The sequence below is a fragment of the Anopheles coluzzii genome, chromosome 2 (genome assembly GCF_943734685.1).
Source record: "Anopheles coluzzii chromosome 2, AcolN3, whole genome shotgun sequence".
Classification (NCBI taxonomy): Eukaryota; Metazoa; Arthropoda; class Insecta; order Diptera; family Culicidae; genus Anopheles; species Anopheles coluzzii.
This window is the reverse complement of record NC_064670.1, coordinates 35,943,667-35,961,024: the sequence shown is the minus strand read 5'-3', so window position 1 is coordinate 35,961,024 and position 17,358 is coordinate 35,943,667. Positions and strand designations below refer to the sequence as shown.

Sequence of the window (17,358 nt, the reverse complement as noted above, 5' to 3'; positions counted from 1 at the left end):
ACTGGAAAGGGTTGGCAGACGGAGAGGTAAGGAAATCGAAGAAAAAAGAAGATAAATGTAGCGTTAAGACTGTGTGTACGAGGCAAACTGTCTATTCGCTGTGTAGGAAACACTGGCGGAGCGAAAGAAAGACAGGAACAGTTTGGAAACAAGATCATACAAAACGTCTTGGGTTGCGGGATGGCAGAATCGCTGCACTTCTCAAGGTGCTGTCTTTGCTTTTACTCCATTCTACTTTGTAGCAGACGGGTGAGTGTATTTAACAGAGGTGAAAAAAAGCCAGCCAGTCTTTAAACCTGGCATGCTAGTAGATTCTAGCTTCCAAGCCAAGAACTACACCACGGTGGAACGATGGATCAGTTGAGCTGCAGAACGGCAACGAAAATGATGCACCAATATTTACGACTTCCTTTCAATTCCAGGCCTTTGCCAAGCAATGCCTAATCTGTTTCATTGCGGCTTGTGTGGTCGCACCGTGTCACAGGAAGCATGCACAGGCCTATCGATGCAACCCCGCAGCACCGGATGTTTGTGGTTTAGCTTCAAGAACAGCCTGTTTTGCTCTCTACCTCTGCCGCTGTGCTATCTTTTCCGTTTCGTAACATTGTCATCCCTTCCGAACGTAGCTGAAGCGTAACGACTAGCCTCAAAGCAACAGTAAGCAATGCCAGTATTATTTTTTGGTAACATAGTTCACCAACGCTTCCGTATGTTCGGATGTGAAACTCGCTTTTATTCGCGTTGTATTCATCGATCGCAGTCATGATAGTATGTTAATTATGATTTTTTTTTTCGATTCAATAGCCACCGAATCCAAGGGACGTGATCATTATATGAAAATTGGTAATTATAGTACAACTTTCGATGAAATGCTATCCCAAAGTAAGATGAAACAGCGGTTTGTAGTGCCGAATGCCGCACTGTATCCATTTTGGGAGTTTACAGATGAACTGAAAGGTAATCGAATGGCTTCAAAATTCAACCAAAATTGGCTCTAAATATTCGATTCCGAATGTTTTGATTATGCACAGAACACTAAACTAGACAATTTGCAAAATTCAGTAACGAAAGGTAGGGTAATTGCCCGAGTACCCCAGTGGATGGAAGATGCTGAAGAGAGCGCTCATACACTTGTCTGCCTGTGGCAGATCATCGTTTTACCGTGCGAGGCTCAACTTGTCTAGAGGTCGTGCGTTAAACTACCGTGGCTTCCTGTTTGGCTCGGCGGAATGCTTCAACCTCCATCTCCATCGTGTGAAATGGCTCAAAGGGACGCTGTTTTTCGGCGGCTTACCATTTGCAACACTGTGCCACGCTGTTGCGGGATGCCGTCTACGTACAGTCGCGGCTAATCCTATGTCCAGCAAGGTTTGCTTCCTTTATCCTGTTTTCCCTTCGAGTACACGCAGACACCGCAGCCGGTCCCGGTCTAGTTACTGCAGGCGAGCCCTTGCTAATAATTTATTAATGCTAGCTTTAATCACATGAATGATACTGCCAATCTGTAATGGAATGCATTGTTGGGTATAATAGCGGCCCACTTCAGATAATACCACCACAAGCGGCATAACTCAACCTACCAGCTGCACTAAAAGCTAACTAGCCCGGCAGATCGCCTGATCCGGTGCGATCGAGTCGAACGGATCGATCTGCATGTGAGTCTGATTGTCGTGCACGATACTGTCGACCACGGTCGTACGACGCACCGCGGGCTTTTCCGGCGACTGCGGTGACCAGAGGCGCACCTCGTGATCGATACCGCTCGTGGCCAGCATGCAGATGTACGGGTGCGGCTGGACGCAGTTCACGATAAGCTCGTCGGCCTGAAAGACCGAGTGAATGATGCCACTGTGCCGGTCCCAGATAAAGAAATTGCCATCGTCGGAGCTAGAGAAAAAAAACCAGTCCAATCAAAACATGATTGCCAAGCCCGATTGTTGCATGCCAGAAGCGTCAAACGTGATAGCACACATACCCGGCTACGATGTAATTTGAATCGCCCAAATAGTTCGCCTCCTTGATGTCCGTCTTCGTGTTGCAGTGTCCAATGTATCGCTGCTCGTAGTCAATCGACATCGTGCGCCAGTACTACAAGAAAAGGATTATTAAGTCAATACCGACGCGGGAGTAGCGTTATGAGAAGCACGGCACAAAGCATGTTACCCACATTTTCCTTTTGCTCGTACGTTTCAGTCTGCATACGGCTGCAGGGCGAACGGTGGCGTGCCTTGTCCATCTCAAGCCCTATGTCCTTCTCCAGCATCAGTACGCCCGGGTTCTTTGCGTACGAGGGAAACCGTCGCACCAGCTCCTCCAGGCATATCTGTGCCTCTTTCAGTTTGTCCAGCTTGAGCAGCGCCCTGGCGAGCCGGAAATGGGCCTTCACGTAGTGTGGATCGAGCCGCAACGCAGTGTGACAGTCGCGTACCGCCGCGTACACATCCCCGTACCTGGAAAAATGTGCAAAAAAATCAAACGCCGAAACCGATTAACCCGATTGCATGCAAAATCATATCCTTGCCAGACATTTACCAGTTGCGTTTCATCAGGGCCGTGGCCCGATTTAGGTACAGTATGGCACAATCCTTGCCATTGACTTTCTGTATCGCTTGCGTGTACTTGTTGATCGCCTGCAGAAACTGTTCCTTCTCCAGGCTAGCGTTGCCTTCCTTTTTCAGCTGCTCCACATCTGGGGAGAATTTGTGTTTCGTTTTTTCGGCCCCCACACTTGCATCCGCGCCGGAGCAATCGGCACCACTCTTGCTGCCTTCGGCCGCACCAGGAAGCTTGGGTAGTTCTAGGAACTGCAAGGTAGTAAAACCCGTTCGTTTGTTAGTTGTTAAAGAGCCAGCCCATCCTCGTCCCCTACTACTAACCAGTGGATTGCGCGAACGGGTGATGTCGTACAGATAGATGTGTTCCGTACCCATGTTGGCCAGCAGTTCCGTGCCATCCGGGCTAAACGTGAGGTAGGTGACTGCTTTGTACTGATACATTTCTCCCAGCTGCGACGCGGCCTGGTACTTGCTGCCCAAATGGCCCGGGCAGAAGTACTGCACGCAACCATCCTTTGGGATGTTGTCGATCAGATTGGTGACGGAGACGGTGTCGCCCATCACTTCCGTTCTTCTGTTAGGCTGCAAAATACAAGACCCCCCAACAAAACCAAATATCATTTCTGTTTTCTCTCGTCCGAATCGACGGTGCTTACATTTCCAGGAGAAATCATGCGACGATCGTACAGCCGGGCGTAGATGTCGTTGGCCCCGATGGCCAGCTGCTCCGGACGCTGCGGGTTGATTGCGATACACTTCACTTCCGGCACGGTGCTCATGTAGCTGCGCAGGTCGATCAGCACGTTCGCGTCCTGTCCGTGGCAGGCGTGCGGTTGGCGCAGATCGTGCTGTAGTACCAGCCCATCCTCGGCCGCCGACCAGAACATGTGCGCATTCCGGGGCGAGGTGGCCAACCGCTTGACGCGCTGCAGATGGCAACTGCACTGCCGGATCGGGTTGTCGTTCTGTCGGTTGATGTCGAACACGAACGTCTTACTGTCGCCGGCACCGGTCACCAGCAGGGAGTTGCCCCGCTTCGGCAAGAACTGTAGACGGTGTTGTGGTGGAGGAAAAAAGAATCAAGTTAAATTGAGGTCGTTTTAAAGGGGTTTTTTCCACAACCGTACCTTGACGGAAAAAATGTTCCCTTCGTGCGGTGTCATCAGATCGTGCAGCAGCTTGTGGCGGAACGGATCCCACAGCATCACATGGAAATCGTCCGAGGCGGAGGCGAGTATGTGCCCGTTGTCGCTCCACTGCAGACAGTTCACACATCCGTTGTGACCGCGCAGTTCCGCTTCCAGCTCGATGTTGTCCACGAACTGCGGTGCCGTTCGGAGCCGGTTCCGCAGCACATGCTCCATATCCCAGTACGGGCGGCTAGTCAAGATTTTGGTGACATTTGTCGTGTTGCCGTACGGCTGTTTCGGTTTCATGTTCATTGCTCACCGGATGCAGCTGCTGCTCGATTGCGAGCAGAGCTTTCGGTAACGAAAACAAACGGTACCCCTCCGGAAGCAATTCTAAACCCCGGAACGGATGTCGATTGATGGTGGTGGAATTTGTTGACTTGGTGAATATAGTGGGTAGACAGACTGACTGCCTGTGTACCAGAAGCAAACGTTTTCCTATGGCAGGCTGGACCGCTGCAAACAAAAACAGGACGTTAAACACGTCAATACGTCACACCGTGACAGTAGATGGATTTTCTATCACATCCCACACCCTCTTCCTACCTGCCGCGGGGACACTTCCAACAACAGCTTCTGCTACACCTCTCTCTGCTCCGCCTCGCCCACGGCCCACCGAGTCGGTCGTTATCTCTTTCGCACCTCCACTGCCTCCCGCTACCGCTATCGCTTGGACACAAACAACAAGACGGTATTTGTTCGCACTTGTCCCCGCGTCTCACGATCACGGCGCCCCGTTTGGAATGTGTGCACCCGTTTAGTGTGTGCAGCTTTCCAGAACGTTCATGCTGGCAGTGCGATTGATTCACTTTGCTCCAGGGGGTATATATTCAACCGTGAAAACGGTGCTCAAGATTACAAAGAGCCCAGTCGGTTTCGATATTCTGCAGCTTGCAATAGGGTAAATTTTACCTTTTCTCTAGCGTTATCGTGTACGCTGAAAGGTCTTCTCTTTTCTTTTCTTTTTTTTCCACGAAACACCGACTCCTATACTGTGGGGAATGGTGGAGCCGTTGCTGCTCCAACGTGTATTCCTGTCCCTGCGTAGAGTGGACACATTTCCAGCCTGGAGCTGTTTAGCGATACTTGTTCGCTCTAATTGCGATGAGCCAATTTCGCTACGAACGTATCTTTTTCTTTACCTTTTATCACTCACAATCCACGAAGACGTCGCAATGCACCGATGACAACAAATGAATAAATTGCATTGACAAATCAAAACATCTCGCCCAGCGCAGAGCAACCTGAAGCCGCGTCTACACGGCTTAATTAAAATAATAATTTTACGACAAAAAATATCGCATTTTTTTTAATTATTTTGTCGAGTTAAGCTCATTTCTATATATTATTCGTCGATCAATTCAACTTGCCATCAGTTTGTTTACCTTTCATCCCTCAGTACAGCTATGAACTTGCCTGATTTGAAATTTGAACATGCGAATTTGCCTGATAATTATGGCTATTTTACACTTGAACCAGCTAGTCCTGATTGTGCTAAACTGTCATTTTGACGAACGAAAGGGATACCGGACGTTCAAGCACCTTGTTGTTGTTGATCTTTCTCTCCCTCTTGTTTTCTCTTGCTCTCTTTCTCTCTCCCTCTTTATTGACAGCGAATCTTGTTTACATCTGCACGCGCATTTTCGTTCCGCGGTACAGGTGTGTATTTCGCAACTAGTTTCGTGGTAGAAATCAATTAAACTAGTGCTTAAAACTCCGTTTCGGAGTTGGTTAGTGTTTGGTGCGTGTTCTTGCTTAATTATAAAGAAAAATGAGCGATACATTCATGTCGGAGAGCGAGGAAGAAGGGGGCGATTTTTCAGCGTCCGAAGACGAATGGTTGCCCGGGAAATCGGATGGCAAGAACAAACGAAAGCGGAACGATTCTTCAGATAGTGAAGCTGTTTCCGACGAATCGGATGGCGACTCCGAAGATGATGAGATAACCTCCAAAACAGTTGGTAAAGGCAAACAAATGGCCAAAAACAACCAACGATTCCACAAAAGGTACGCGTCCTCCGCTGCAAACACGTGCACGCTACTTCATTCGTGACCTTGAATCGGCTGTTCAAAACGGTTGGGGATTGGAATTTGTTACCTGCTTCAAAAAGGGTTCACAAAACCCCAACGCGTTAGGTCGTGCTCTATATCATTCTTTTTTTTCCTTTTCTTACTAGCAACACAAAAGGCAAACCGCCAACTAACCGCTCGGGAAAGGCCACTGGAACCATTGGAAGAGCATCAGTAAAGCAAAGCTCATATCAAGATTCCGAATCCGACTCTGGCGACGAACATCTTGTTGATCCCACTAAACTGGATCTAAATTCAAAGTTTTTTGCTGCTATCTCATCGAGCTCACTCGCTGGCGGAAAGGTAGCCGCACCAGATGCCGCCCCAGTGTTCGATTGTAACGCTGGGATGGGAAAACTCTCCGATAGTTCAGAAGAGGAAGACGATGCTGTGGTACAGCACGACAATAGCCCTGCCGAAGACCGTAAGGGGCGAAAGTTGATAGCAAAAATTAACGAAGCGTCGCAGGCATACGTAAATTTCCAGGACTTTACTAAAACGCTCGAAACGGCCAAGAACCATCTCGAAAGCGCTACGAAAAAGCAACAGCAACTCACTGCCGGCAATGCGATCGACATTTCGAGCCTGCTTGCGATGGGTGAAAAGAGTTCGACAGTGGCCGAAAAACCTATCCCTTCCGCCAAAGGAACCACAACCAAGTCGCGTAAGGCAGCAAAGAAGCAGGCAGAATCTGACTCCGACTGGGAGGAAGTTGAGGAGGGTGCCGAGCCGGCTAGTACGTCCCGTGCAGAAACGGTTCAAATCACCCTCAAACCGGAGCTGGCAAAGCAGAAGAAGAAAAAGTGTACCGAAATCGACGTGGAGGCGTACATCAACCGGATGATCAATCGCGAGAAACGGGACGCTCAGCTGGTATTGCACAAGGTGACCATCATAATGGGCATTGCGCATGGGAACTTTACCAACGGCGTGTTGAATTCGCCCACCTTGCTGGCAATCGGCAATGCGCTCATACCATCGGAACGGTGCTATCCCAACGGTCGCACCAATGTGCAGTACTTTCAGCAGATCATGCAGTACTATCGCGAAATCGTTGATCTGAAGGACAGACGAGTGTTTGTGAACAGCTGGAAAAGGCTGACGTTGGAAAAATCGCTTCGCCTTCAGCTGCTCTCACAGATGGCCAACTGTAAGCGGGATTACATTTTGATGTTCATCATACTGCTACGCTCTATCGGCGTGCAGTGTCGGATGGTGACATCGTTACAGGTGGTGCCGAAGGTGCTGTCCAACTCCGATCTGCTGAAAGTGGTACCGGCAAAGGAGAAAATGAAAGTGGCCAAGGACACGAAGAAAAACGTCGAGAGCGATCATGATTATGGCGAGGAAAAGAAGAAAAAAGCTAAAGTAAGCAGGAAACGGAAATCTTCCCCTGTCGAAATTCCGCAGCTAGATGGAGCAGATGATACGGAAAGCAGCCGAAGTAACCGTTCCAAGCAGAAGCGAACGTCAGCTGTTCCGGATGGTAACGCGAAGGTGCCGAAGGAAGCAACTAAACCGGTCAGTATTTCACCGCGAAAAACACGAAAACAACGAATGGATGAAGCAAAGACTACAGAAAAGGACGAAACGACAAAGGTAACACACCAAAGCGGATTTAGGTAGTTTAACCTATTTAATACATATATTTTGTTTTCTTTCCCCTTTTAGTCTGTAGCAAAAAATAGTAAACCATCTAAAGAGGCTAAAAATGTTAAAAATAGGTCCGAACCGGTAAAGGCACCCGCCACCAGCTCCCAAGATAAAAACGGCGAATCCTCCAAAATGATACGAAGAGATTATGAAGCGAAGAAAGACAAGAATGACAAACTGCCGGAAAAATCAACCATCAAACCCACTACCAAACCCACTACCAAATCCACCACCAGTACACCTTCGCCCGTCAAAAAGATCGTCAAAATTGAACGATTCAACCCGAAAACGAGAAAATTGCTCAAAACCCCAGTGCTATCGACGGACGACGACGAAAGCAGCACCAAAACGAGCTCGTGCAACAAACTGAACCTGTGGATTGAAGCCTTTGCCGAGGAGGAGCAACGCTGGATTCCGTTGGACGTTACGCGCGGCCTGATGGAGTGTGTCAATGAAATCGTCCAGCAAGCATCCACCCCTATGCTGTACGTGCTCGCCTGGAACAACGACGGCTCGATAAAGGACATCTCTGCGCGCTACTGTGCGGACTATCTTACCGTAACGATTAAACATCGCATCATGCAGCAGTGGATGGACAACGTGCTGGGTCCGTTCAGGGGCGGTAAACAGTGCGCTGCACGGGACGCTGCCGAGGATCGGGAACTGAACCGTATACTGGAGGAGCGTCCACTGCCACGCACGGTGGCGGAGTACAAAAACCATCCTTACTTTGCGCTGAAGCGCCATTTGCTCAAGTTTGAAGCGATCTACCCGCCGGATGCGCCAACGCTTGGGTTTACCTCGGGCAAGGAGCCGGTGTACGCCCGCGAATGCGTACAAACGTTGCATGCGCGCGAAGTGTGGCTGAAGCAGGCGCGTACGGTGAAAATGTTCGAAACACCGTACAAGATTGTTTCCGGCCGGCCCAAATACGACAGGGTGAGTTGTGTTGCATATGGATTTTAGAACAATTAAACATTTAAACCATATACTTTTTTTTAATTCTAGTCATCCGGACAAATGTTACCATCGCAACCGCTCGAACTGTTTGGCTACTGGCAGACGGAAGAGTACGATCCGCCTACGGCGGAAGATGGAATCGTCCCGCGGAATGCGTACGGCAATGTGGAGCTATTCAAGCCCTGCATGCTGCCCAAGAAGACGGTCCATCTGCAACGTAAGTGGACGGAACACACAATGGCTTTAATATTTAAAGTAATTTTGAACCTTGCGCCACATTTCAGTGCCGGGACTGAACCGAATATGTAAAAAACTTCGCATCGACTGTGCTCAGGCCGTCACTGGGTTCGATTTTCACGGCGGCAGTAGTCACCCGGTGTACGATGGGTTCGTCGTCTGCGAAGAATTTAAGGATGTAGTCGTTGACGCCTGGCATGAGGAGCAGCAGGCCGAAGAGCAGCGAGCGAAGGAAAAGTACGAGAAGCGTGTGTATGGCAATTGGAAGAAGCTAATCAAGGGTTTGCTGATCCGCCGAAAGCTCCAGCACAAGTACAACTTTGATAATCTCGTCCAGTAGAACTGGGGCACACGTTTGCTCTGGTTCATTTCACACAAATTGAACGATGTTTAGGTATGTTTACTCTTTTATTGTTTTGCTGTTAATTTGTTCACGTTTTGTGTGTTGCTTTATTACGGTTCAGCGTTTTTTCTATAAAGGTCGATCCTTGCATCTCTGTGAAGCTCTCTGTTTTCGTGTATCACGAAATGTTATGAATTAGGCTTTCGTTTTCAAAACTTTTACCTTATTATATTGTTACTCCGAGTTACATACATTGCACCTTGTCAACGTGAATAAAAATGCGTGTTCAGTATTATGCAATTGGTTTAAAGTCCAACCAAATGCTGCCCTTGGGCATCAACATAAACTGGTCCGGATCCATTTCGAACGGTTCAATCGTTTTGCTGCTGACAGAGATTGAGAATCGTTCCACTACCTCTACTATCGCCCGTCTCACCTGCGTCACAGCAAAACGCATCCCCAGACACATGCGCGGACCATCACCGAACGGGAAGTAAACGCCACGCTCGCGGTACGCCTTGCTGCCTCCGTTTTCGGCCGCGAACCGTTTCGGGTCGTACTTATACGGATCGACAAAGTGTTCCGCATCGAAGCAGATCGAATAGTACGGCAGCACAACGGTTGTACCCTTTTTGACGAATATTTTACGATCCTTCGGCCCGACGAGCGTCGTATCAGTGGTGCACCGCTTGGCCATGACGGCCATCAGCGGATGGATGCGCATAGATTCACAAATAATCTGTTCCAGCAGGGCCATTTCACCCAGCTGCTCGTACGACATGGTTCCACCGCCCACCTGCTTTGCCTTTGCAATTTCATCGCGCAGCTCCTGCTGGATGGCCGGATATTTGGCCAGATCGTACAGGCAGTAGGTCAGCACGATGCTGGATGTTTCAAACCCATCGGCAAAGAACGACACACCATGCCCGGCGATGTCGATGTCCGTAATCTGCTTGCGATCCTGCAGCTGCAGCAGATGGTCCAGAAAATCGGTCCGGTTGATTTTATTCTCCTTCCGATAGCGTATCGCGTCCTGCATGATGCGAATGAAGAACTGCTCCGTATCCTTCGGGATGAAGGTAAACTTGTAGAATTTCTTGACCGACGGGAAGAAGGTCGTTACCAGCAGGGCAAGCTGCACGACAAAGTTAAAGTTCATGATACGCTTGCCCATCAGACGAATTTCCGGATTTTCTTTCACGAACGACTGGGCATCGATGGCGAAGATGCAGCTGGCCACTACATCGGTGGTGTACTTTGCCATGACCTAACGGAGATAGATTGACGTGAACATCAGGAAGAACTCGTGGATGGCATTCTTCAAACATTTACCTCCTTTGCATCCAACGTTGCTACGCCGTCACTGGATTTGGCCTGTGTTCGCAAATAATCGGTCATATGTTCGCAAACTTCGTCCATCAAATGTGCCATCGCTTTAATCTAGTTTCAAAGAAATAAAACATTTCAAACCGAGGCATTGAATAGGATTAAAGTGAAACAACGAACCCGATTGTTGGTGAATCCAGGGGTAATCTCCGCCCGGCGGGTTTTCCATCTTTCCCCACTCAAGCTGAACGGATTGCGGGCTAGCAGTGGATCGGACTTTTCGTCAACAGTGTCCGAAAAATCATTTTCGGCAAAGTTTTGGAAGCCTTTGCTCAGCACCTCTTTGATCAGCTCCGGATCACGTACCATTAGCTGAGGCGACCGTATACTGAAGAATCCGACGGCTGGTTCATTTTTGAAGTCACTGTAAAAATGGAAACATTTGATATAATTTAGGGACACTAGGGATCGGTTCTGCTACTAGAATAGGGACAATTTTAAGACTGGAAAAGACTCATTTCTACTATAGATCCGAAATCAACTGGAATGAGCTTGGAACTAGATGTGTCAAAAATCGCACACTTTTAGGACCTACTCCAAGGCCATAACTGAGGAACAGTCTTAAAAGGGGCCAAACTAACCATTGATCAAGCTTATCCCAAGATCATAAGTTTGGGCTCACCGAATTAACGATACAATCCAAATATGCAACGGCCACAGAAGACAGATTCAAATTTTAATAGAAATCGTTCGAATTGGCAACACTGGACACGTCAACATTGTCGCTGTCATTTGCTGACAGCGCCGACTGTACAATTGTCAATTTGCCGAATTCGTCCAAAACAAGACTCAAGCCGTATCTCTGCCGCACGATGTTCAAGAAGTAAGTAAAATAAACTGCAGCGTCTGTTGTAAAGCAAAGTGAATAACATTCAAAATTATAATATTACAACAGGTTTGACGAAAAAGAAAGCGTCTCGGGGGTGCAGCAACTGAAGTCCTCGGTGCAGAAAGGCATCCGGGCCAAGCTGATTGAGCAGTTTCCCACCATCGAAAATCACATCGATCTAGTTTTACCGAAGAAAGATGCGTTCCGGATAGTTAAGTGGTGAGTGTATCTGCATACGCTGATCAATATGACCTTTACAATCAAAAATTAACTGCTAATACTGCTCTGCCTCACTCTTCGGCCCGTTTCAGTCACGACCATATTGAGCTGCTCATCAATGGCGCAGGCGAGCAGGTTTTCTTCCGTCACAGAGACGGACCATGGATGCCGACGTTGAAGCTGTTCCATCGGTTTCCATTCTTCCTGCCGATGGAACAGGTGGACAAGGGTGCGATCCGGTTCGTACTAAGCGGAGCCAACATTATGTGCCCCGGGCTGACGTCACCGGGTGCGTGCATGACCAAGGTGGAGAAGGGAACGGTTGTAGCGATAATGGCCGAAGGCAAGCAGCACGCGCTGGCCATCGGATTGACCGCCATGTCGACCGATGATATGTGAGTATTGGTTTTATTACTGTTATAAATATCATTGCGCTTTAGGGAAATCGAGTCGTATGTTTATACGGTTTTCTTTTTTCTCTCTGTTTTGTTTTCAGTGCCAAAGTAAATAAGGGCGTTGGTGTGGAAAATTGCCACTATCTCAACGACGGATTGTGGCAGATGAAAACGATTAAATAAAACACGTCCTAAAAGGGCTTTTCGATTGCTGTGTTTTACACGAAACGGCTGGTGAGTTATTTGCAATTAATGTCAATTGAAAGAACAGACCAAAACGATCGCGATTGATGGCATGAAATAAGAATAGAAACCAAAAAATCATTCTTTAAACATGTTTCTGTCGGTTAGTCAAACATTTTACTGTATGAGGTGTTCTTTATATATTTTTCTGCTGCAACATGAGCTACGTTTAGAATATGCGGTAGTCTAACGAATGGACAAGTCCACAATGAATTGATTCCCATTCGGATTCTGCCCACTTAGCAAAACCTGTTGCGCTGGTCGTTGCGCTAAAAAGGATGAAAGCAACACTTTGAATTGCTTCAGTGCAATCCTATTATATTTCATTGATTCCTATTAGAAACATCTAACGAGAATTTGAACTAATCTTTTTTTGGCGCAAATAGTTAAATTTTCTTCCTTCCTTATGCAAGTTCACAGTACCATTATTTTGACACGATAGCTTGGTAATTTATATGCACATGTGTTGTTGATATTTAAACAGGTTCACTTAAGTCCGTTATTGAATCATGTAAAATGAATTAATTAATTAGTGACCAGTTTTAGGAAACACTGTTCTTAAATCAACTGCCATAAATTCATCATTGAAATCACCACTGATTAGTAAAACGCAAATATTTAAATTATAAATGTACTAACAATGCGCCTACAGTAATTATAACTCACTTGTAAAGTTGATCATAATTGTAGACGGTGTGCCGCTTTTTGGTCAGCAAGTACGGTATGTTGCCGAGCAGTATTTTCGGTTTCGGTCCCTTGACGCCATACTTCTCCCAGAATCCAAACTCCCACGTAAGAAATATATACACTAATGCGACGAAGGCCACAACTGTGCCGAACAAAATGAGCAACATCGTTCGGTCTGTTTGACTTGAAGCGGTTCGCGTTGCCAACGGAAGAAAACACACCAATTTATAACGTTCGTTCTGTTCCACGAATCTCCGCGCACCCACTATCGAATGCTTCCGATCGACACAATCGACCGATCAGAACTGGTTCGGTTGGACTGACTGTGCGTTGGTTATTGCGTTGGCGAAAGATTTTAAATCTCTCGACGACTCTCGATTGAAAATTCGCCACCATCTGGTCATCGTAGTCTTTGGTATGGTTTAGCGCACACGCGCCCGTGTATGATTCGCACACTTGCGTACGCGATAACATTGTTTGAATGCGGCGACCGTTGTCCGATGCCGCGCGCGCGATTTGTTGCTTGTGTATGTGCGGTGTAAGTTTATATTAATTTTAGCATATGCAGTTGTCCCACCAGCGAATTGGAGGGGATTTGATTCTTGGAATAAGGCGCAGCAGATGACGCCATGGCACCGAAACACGCCGTAACGATGCAGTACATATGCCCATTGTACATATTTATTCTAATGGAGCAATGGAGGTTGCAATCTGAATGGGCGGCAAACCCAATGTGAAGACCTTATCGAATTCTATGCTTCGAATTCGCAAGTTATGCCTAACAATCTCAACGTATTATCATCAAGAAAGGGAAGAAAAAATGAACTTCACACAAACAAAACAATTGTACCGCGCTCAGTTGCGATAGTACACACGTTACGTCTGGAAGGTGATAAATTACTGAATTTATAGATTACACTCCAGCTGTTTTGGTCTTTATTTTTGACCCGCGAACACTCTGCACGATTCGTTTCGTGACTGCCTGCATTATGCTCGCAAGCCAAGGTTATATTCATACGTAGTTTGATTCTATTTAAAATCAACCCACCCCATCGGAGCTGTGCTAGCTAAGGTCAGCACCAGAATGGAACCATCACACGCTTCCTTTGGTGTGGAAGCGTGGCATTAAGATCGCTTGGTCGCCGTATGGTTGTGCTGCTGTTCGTAAATGTGCTCCAAAACAGATCGATGCCATATGTGTCCTCCAGATGAACGCTTTCCGTTGTTTGGTTTGATGAGTCTGGGGAAGTGGTTCAATTTTAGGCAGAAACTCACGAATTGTATTTTATCGGAATTGTGTCATATTCTGATTTATTAATATTACACTTTTTGCAGTTTTTCTTATTCGTTTTTATATATTAGTTGCATGCCCAGTAAAATCCCAGTAAAAGCCTGGTTACAAGCAATTCAAAACAAACATGCGATAACCGATTTCTGAGAGATTTCCCTCCCAAGTTCCCGGAGGGAGATAATATGCCATACGAGAAACAAATCAGTTCCACAGGGCACCCCGTGTGTGTTGGGCCGTTGGTAGGAGAATTGCAAACTCATCGTTCGAAAAGGCAATTGAGTTCAATTGATGCGACACACTCCCTTGGCTATTCATTCGCAGTATCGTGTTCAGTGCATCTCACCTCACTGACGAACAAACAAAACGCGACCAAGTAAACATACAACTGCCAGAGTGCTCAAACTTTACCCTTCCGTCCTCTGTGATTTTGCTATACGATTAAACTTTGTGATTTGAAGTCTGGAAAGCAGCTTCAATAAATTTATTTCTAACCTATAGACGATATCGTCTGCATACTGTTATTATTTTAAATTGGTTTTCAACCGCCCAATACAAGAGGTACTCAATGATCCAATGGTAAACGCACCAGTTATTACAAGGCCGGATGTTGGATCGATTCTAATCGTTGGATAGTCTTCTCCCAAGAAAGAAAGATAGGCTTATAATTCAAAAATCTTGAATTTAATAACGAATGTTCGAGAGTTGTTTAATGTTAATTTTCCTCGTTTATTCAAATGTTATTAAAATTTCCACCTCTAAACCCATAAAAATGTAAAGAACATTATATTTTCAAAAAAGGAAAAAAGAAACGCTATTTAAAGGTCATCGCATGTAATCTAATCTGTAAAACAAAGGTTCGCATGTCTCATATCTTCTGTTATCGTACCTTGCGTTAAGATATCTTCTATTTATAACCACACACTCGCACTGACTCATCAATCACAACCTCCGTCACTAATCCAATTCGACACACCCCCCCTCAGTTGCTCTTGGCTTACGCCTCAATCGGTTTATAATCCAACCAGATACCGCCCAGCGGACACACGATGAACGCTTTCGGATCCAGCTGGATTGGCTGTTTCGATTTCGAGTTGACCGACACCTCGTACTTGGTGATCACCTCGAACAGACCCCGCTTAACCTGCATCAGTGCGAAGCGCATACCGAGACACTGCCGCGGTCCGTCGCCGAACGGTAGGAAGCAGCCCTTCTCACGGTACACCTTGGTGCCGCCTGTTGCCGGCGAGAAGCGGTCCGGATTAAAGCGTTCCGGCTCCTCGTAGTACTCCTTGTCGCGATGGACGGCCCACACGGGCAGCATTACCGGGAGGCCCCGTTCGATCAGCACCTTCTTGCCGTCCGTTACCTCCAGCTCGGTGGGCACGGTGCATACCTTTGACAAGAAGGCGGCCGGTGGCCAAATGCGCAGTGCCTCTGTGCAAAGCAAAGAAAAGGCATATTCAACACAACACACTCTTGCCAAATCTCCCTTCTTAGTTATCGCTTACCGTACAACACCTGATCGAGGTAGGGCAGTTCCAGCAGTGCATCGTAATCGATGCTGCCGTCCTCATTCCGAGCGGCCATCAGTTCGCTCCGGAGCGTCTCCTGGCAGTCCGGATTTCTGGCCAGCTCGTAAAGCGTAAAGCACATTGCCAGGCTGGACGTTTCGAAGCCATCGATGAAGAAGGTCACACCGTGCGCGGCCATATCGAGCGAGCTGAGCTGCTTCTTCGCGCGCAGTGCCATCAGATGATCGAGATAGTCGACGCGCTTAACATTGTTTTGCTCCCGGTAGGCGACCGCTTTCTCCATCAGATCGGTAAAGAACTGTTCTATCTCTTTCGACACGAACGAAATCTTGATCAGCTTCTTGAGCGCCGGTATTAACCCGATCAGCAGAAACATCACGACGATTTGGAAGTTCGGCTCGAGAAGCTTCCGGCCCATCTCGCGTATTTCGGCCTTCTCTTTGGTGAACGATTGCGCGTCGGCCGCAAAGATGCAGCTCGACACGACGTCGGTCGTGTACTTGGCACAGAGTTCACGCGTCTCGATCGGTCCTTTGGTGGTGTGCTGCGCGATGTACTGCTTCATCCGGTTCGATACGTCCTCCACGAACGGAAACAGGGCCTTCATCTGTGCGAGGGGAGGATCGATGGAGAGTTTGGAAAGTTATATGATCTTCTCATTCAAAATTAGCAAAACCGGGGGCTTTTGGGTGTTCTACAACATACCCGGGACGTGGTAAAGGCCGGCGTCACCTCGGCACGCTTCTCCTTCCACTCTTCGCCCTTGAGCATGAAGGGATTGCGGCCAAAGATGGGATCGCTGTCCTTGCTGACCGAATCGGCAAACTCGTTATCTTGGAACTGTTTAAAGTTCTTTATCAGCACGTCTTTGATGAGTTCGGGCTTCATCACCAGCACTGCCGGTTGGCGCCCATTGAAGACGCCAATCACATTGCCCTTCGAGCGGTACTTGCTGTGGGTGACAGCACAGGCCTAGTTAGTGAGCCAAGCCAACATTCTCACTCATAAATGATACTCACTCGTAAATGTCCTGAAAGTCATCCACGAACGGGCGGTTGCGCAGGATGAAGCTGGGAAAGTTACCGAACAGTAGCCGCGGCGCCGGTCCCGGAACGCCCCGCTTCGTCCAGTAGTTGCTGTACCATGCCAGATACACGTACACGAACGTGATCGCCGTCACCAGCAGTGTGACGGTGACAAACATCTTTTACGTTTAAAAACACCCGCCCGTGATCACTTTCGAACGGTGCTTGAACGGATGAACGGAATACGCACCAACACCTCCACGCTGCTCCGTGTTCGGGGAGCGAATGTTAGGTTTACGCTTGCGAGACCGGCGCGTTTGACTGCTGAGCGGCCAAATTGTATGATTTTTTCTTTCTTCTTCTTTATACGCATTGGCGCAGGTTAGTGTTTGTGGGGGCCGATGTCATCATCGATCGAGGTTTGCCTGCCGCGTGTTAGTGTGATATGTACACTTGACCGTTGGTGGGAGATAACGTGCATTTTTTTTTGTCTTTCCTCTTCTAACGTTCATAATATTCGGGAAGCATTAATGGAGGGATATCGGAGTGCGGAAGGAATTTACTAAAAATAAACTGAAACTGTGGGCCTGTTTGGAGAACTGCGGAGGACGGGGAGACAGAGAACGCGCCACCATCTGGTATGTGTATGCTACACAACGATAGGGTGGTGTGTAAAGACCACTTGAATTTGACTATCTCTTGGTGACTTTTTTATCGGATGTGATTTTTTGTTCGCTTATCAG

General features: G+C 47.6%; 4 protein-coding genes across 4 annotated transcripts; 2 read left to right on the top strand and 2 right to left on the bottom strand.

Moving 5' to 3' along the window:
- Nucleotides 1-673: 673 nt before the first annotated feature.
- On the bottom strand, nucleotides 674-4,953 carry LOC120950368 (WD and tetratricopeptide repeats protein 1-like). The gene is made up of 9 exons (XM_040368348.2): nucleotides 4,292-4,953; nucleotides 3,683-4,201; nucleotides 3,212-3,601; nucleotides 2,877-3,137; nucleotides 2,533-2,804; nucleotides 2,168-2,450; nucleotides 1,976-2,088; nucleotides 1,581-1,887; nucleotides 674-1,502 (listed from the first exon to the last, which is right to left on the bottom strand). The coding sequence occupies exons 2-8, from the start codon at nucleotides 3,995-3,997 to the stop codon at nucleotides 1,596-1,598; spliced, it is 1,926 nt and encodes a 641-aa protein (XP_040224282.2). The 5' UTR covers nucleotides 3,998-4,201; nucleotides 4,292-4,953; the 3' UTR covers nucleotides 674-1,502; nucleotides 1,581-1,595.
- A 387-nt stretch (nucleotides 4,954-5,340) lies between these two features.
- Nucleotides 5,341-9,303, top strand: LOC120953175 (DNA repair protein complementing XP-C cells homolog). The gene is made up of 5 exons (XM_049605549.1): nucleotides 5,341-5,752; nucleotides 5,923-7,414; nucleotides 7,487-8,407; nucleotides 8,477-8,645; nucleotides 8,713-9,303. Exons 1-5 carry the CDS (start codon nucleotides 5,517-5,519, stop codon nucleotides 9,003-9,005), a joined length of 3,111 nt encoding a protein of 1,036 aa, XP_049461506.1. The 5' UTR covers nucleotides 5,341-5,516; the 3' UTR covers nucleotides 9,006-9,303.
- Nucleotides 9,061-16,959, bottom strand: LOC120947964 (probable cytochrome P450 28a5). The gene is made up of 8 exons (XM_040363849.2): nucleotides 16,610-16,959; nucleotides 16,296-16,542; nucleotides 15,567-16,197; nucleotides 15,088-15,492; nucleotides 12,747-12,909; nucleotides 10,515-10,758; nucleotides 10,341-10,448; nucleotides 9,061-10,275 (listed from the first exon to the last, which is right to left on the bottom strand). Exons 1-8 carry the CDS (start codon nucleotides 16,792-16,794, stop codon nucleotides 9,301-9,303), a joined length of 2,958 nt encoding a protein of 985 aa, XP_040219783.2. The 5' UTR covers nucleotides 16,795-16,959; the 3' UTR covers nucleotides 9,061-9,300.
- On the top strand, nucleotides 11,114-12,065 carry LOC120947963 (malignant T-cell-amplified sequence 1 homolog). The gene is made up of 4 exons (XM_040363847.2): nucleotides 11,114-11,217; nucleotides 11,290-11,442; nucleotides 11,535-11,837; nucleotides 11,939-12,065. Exons 1-4 carry the CDS (start codon nucleotides 11,207-11,209, stop codon nucleotides 12,018-12,020), a joined length of 549 nt encoding a protein of 182 aa, XP_040219781.2. The 5' UTR covers nucleotides 11,114-11,206; the 3' UTR covers nucleotides 12,021-12,065.
- Nucleotides 16,960-17,358: the final 399 nt, after the last annotated feature.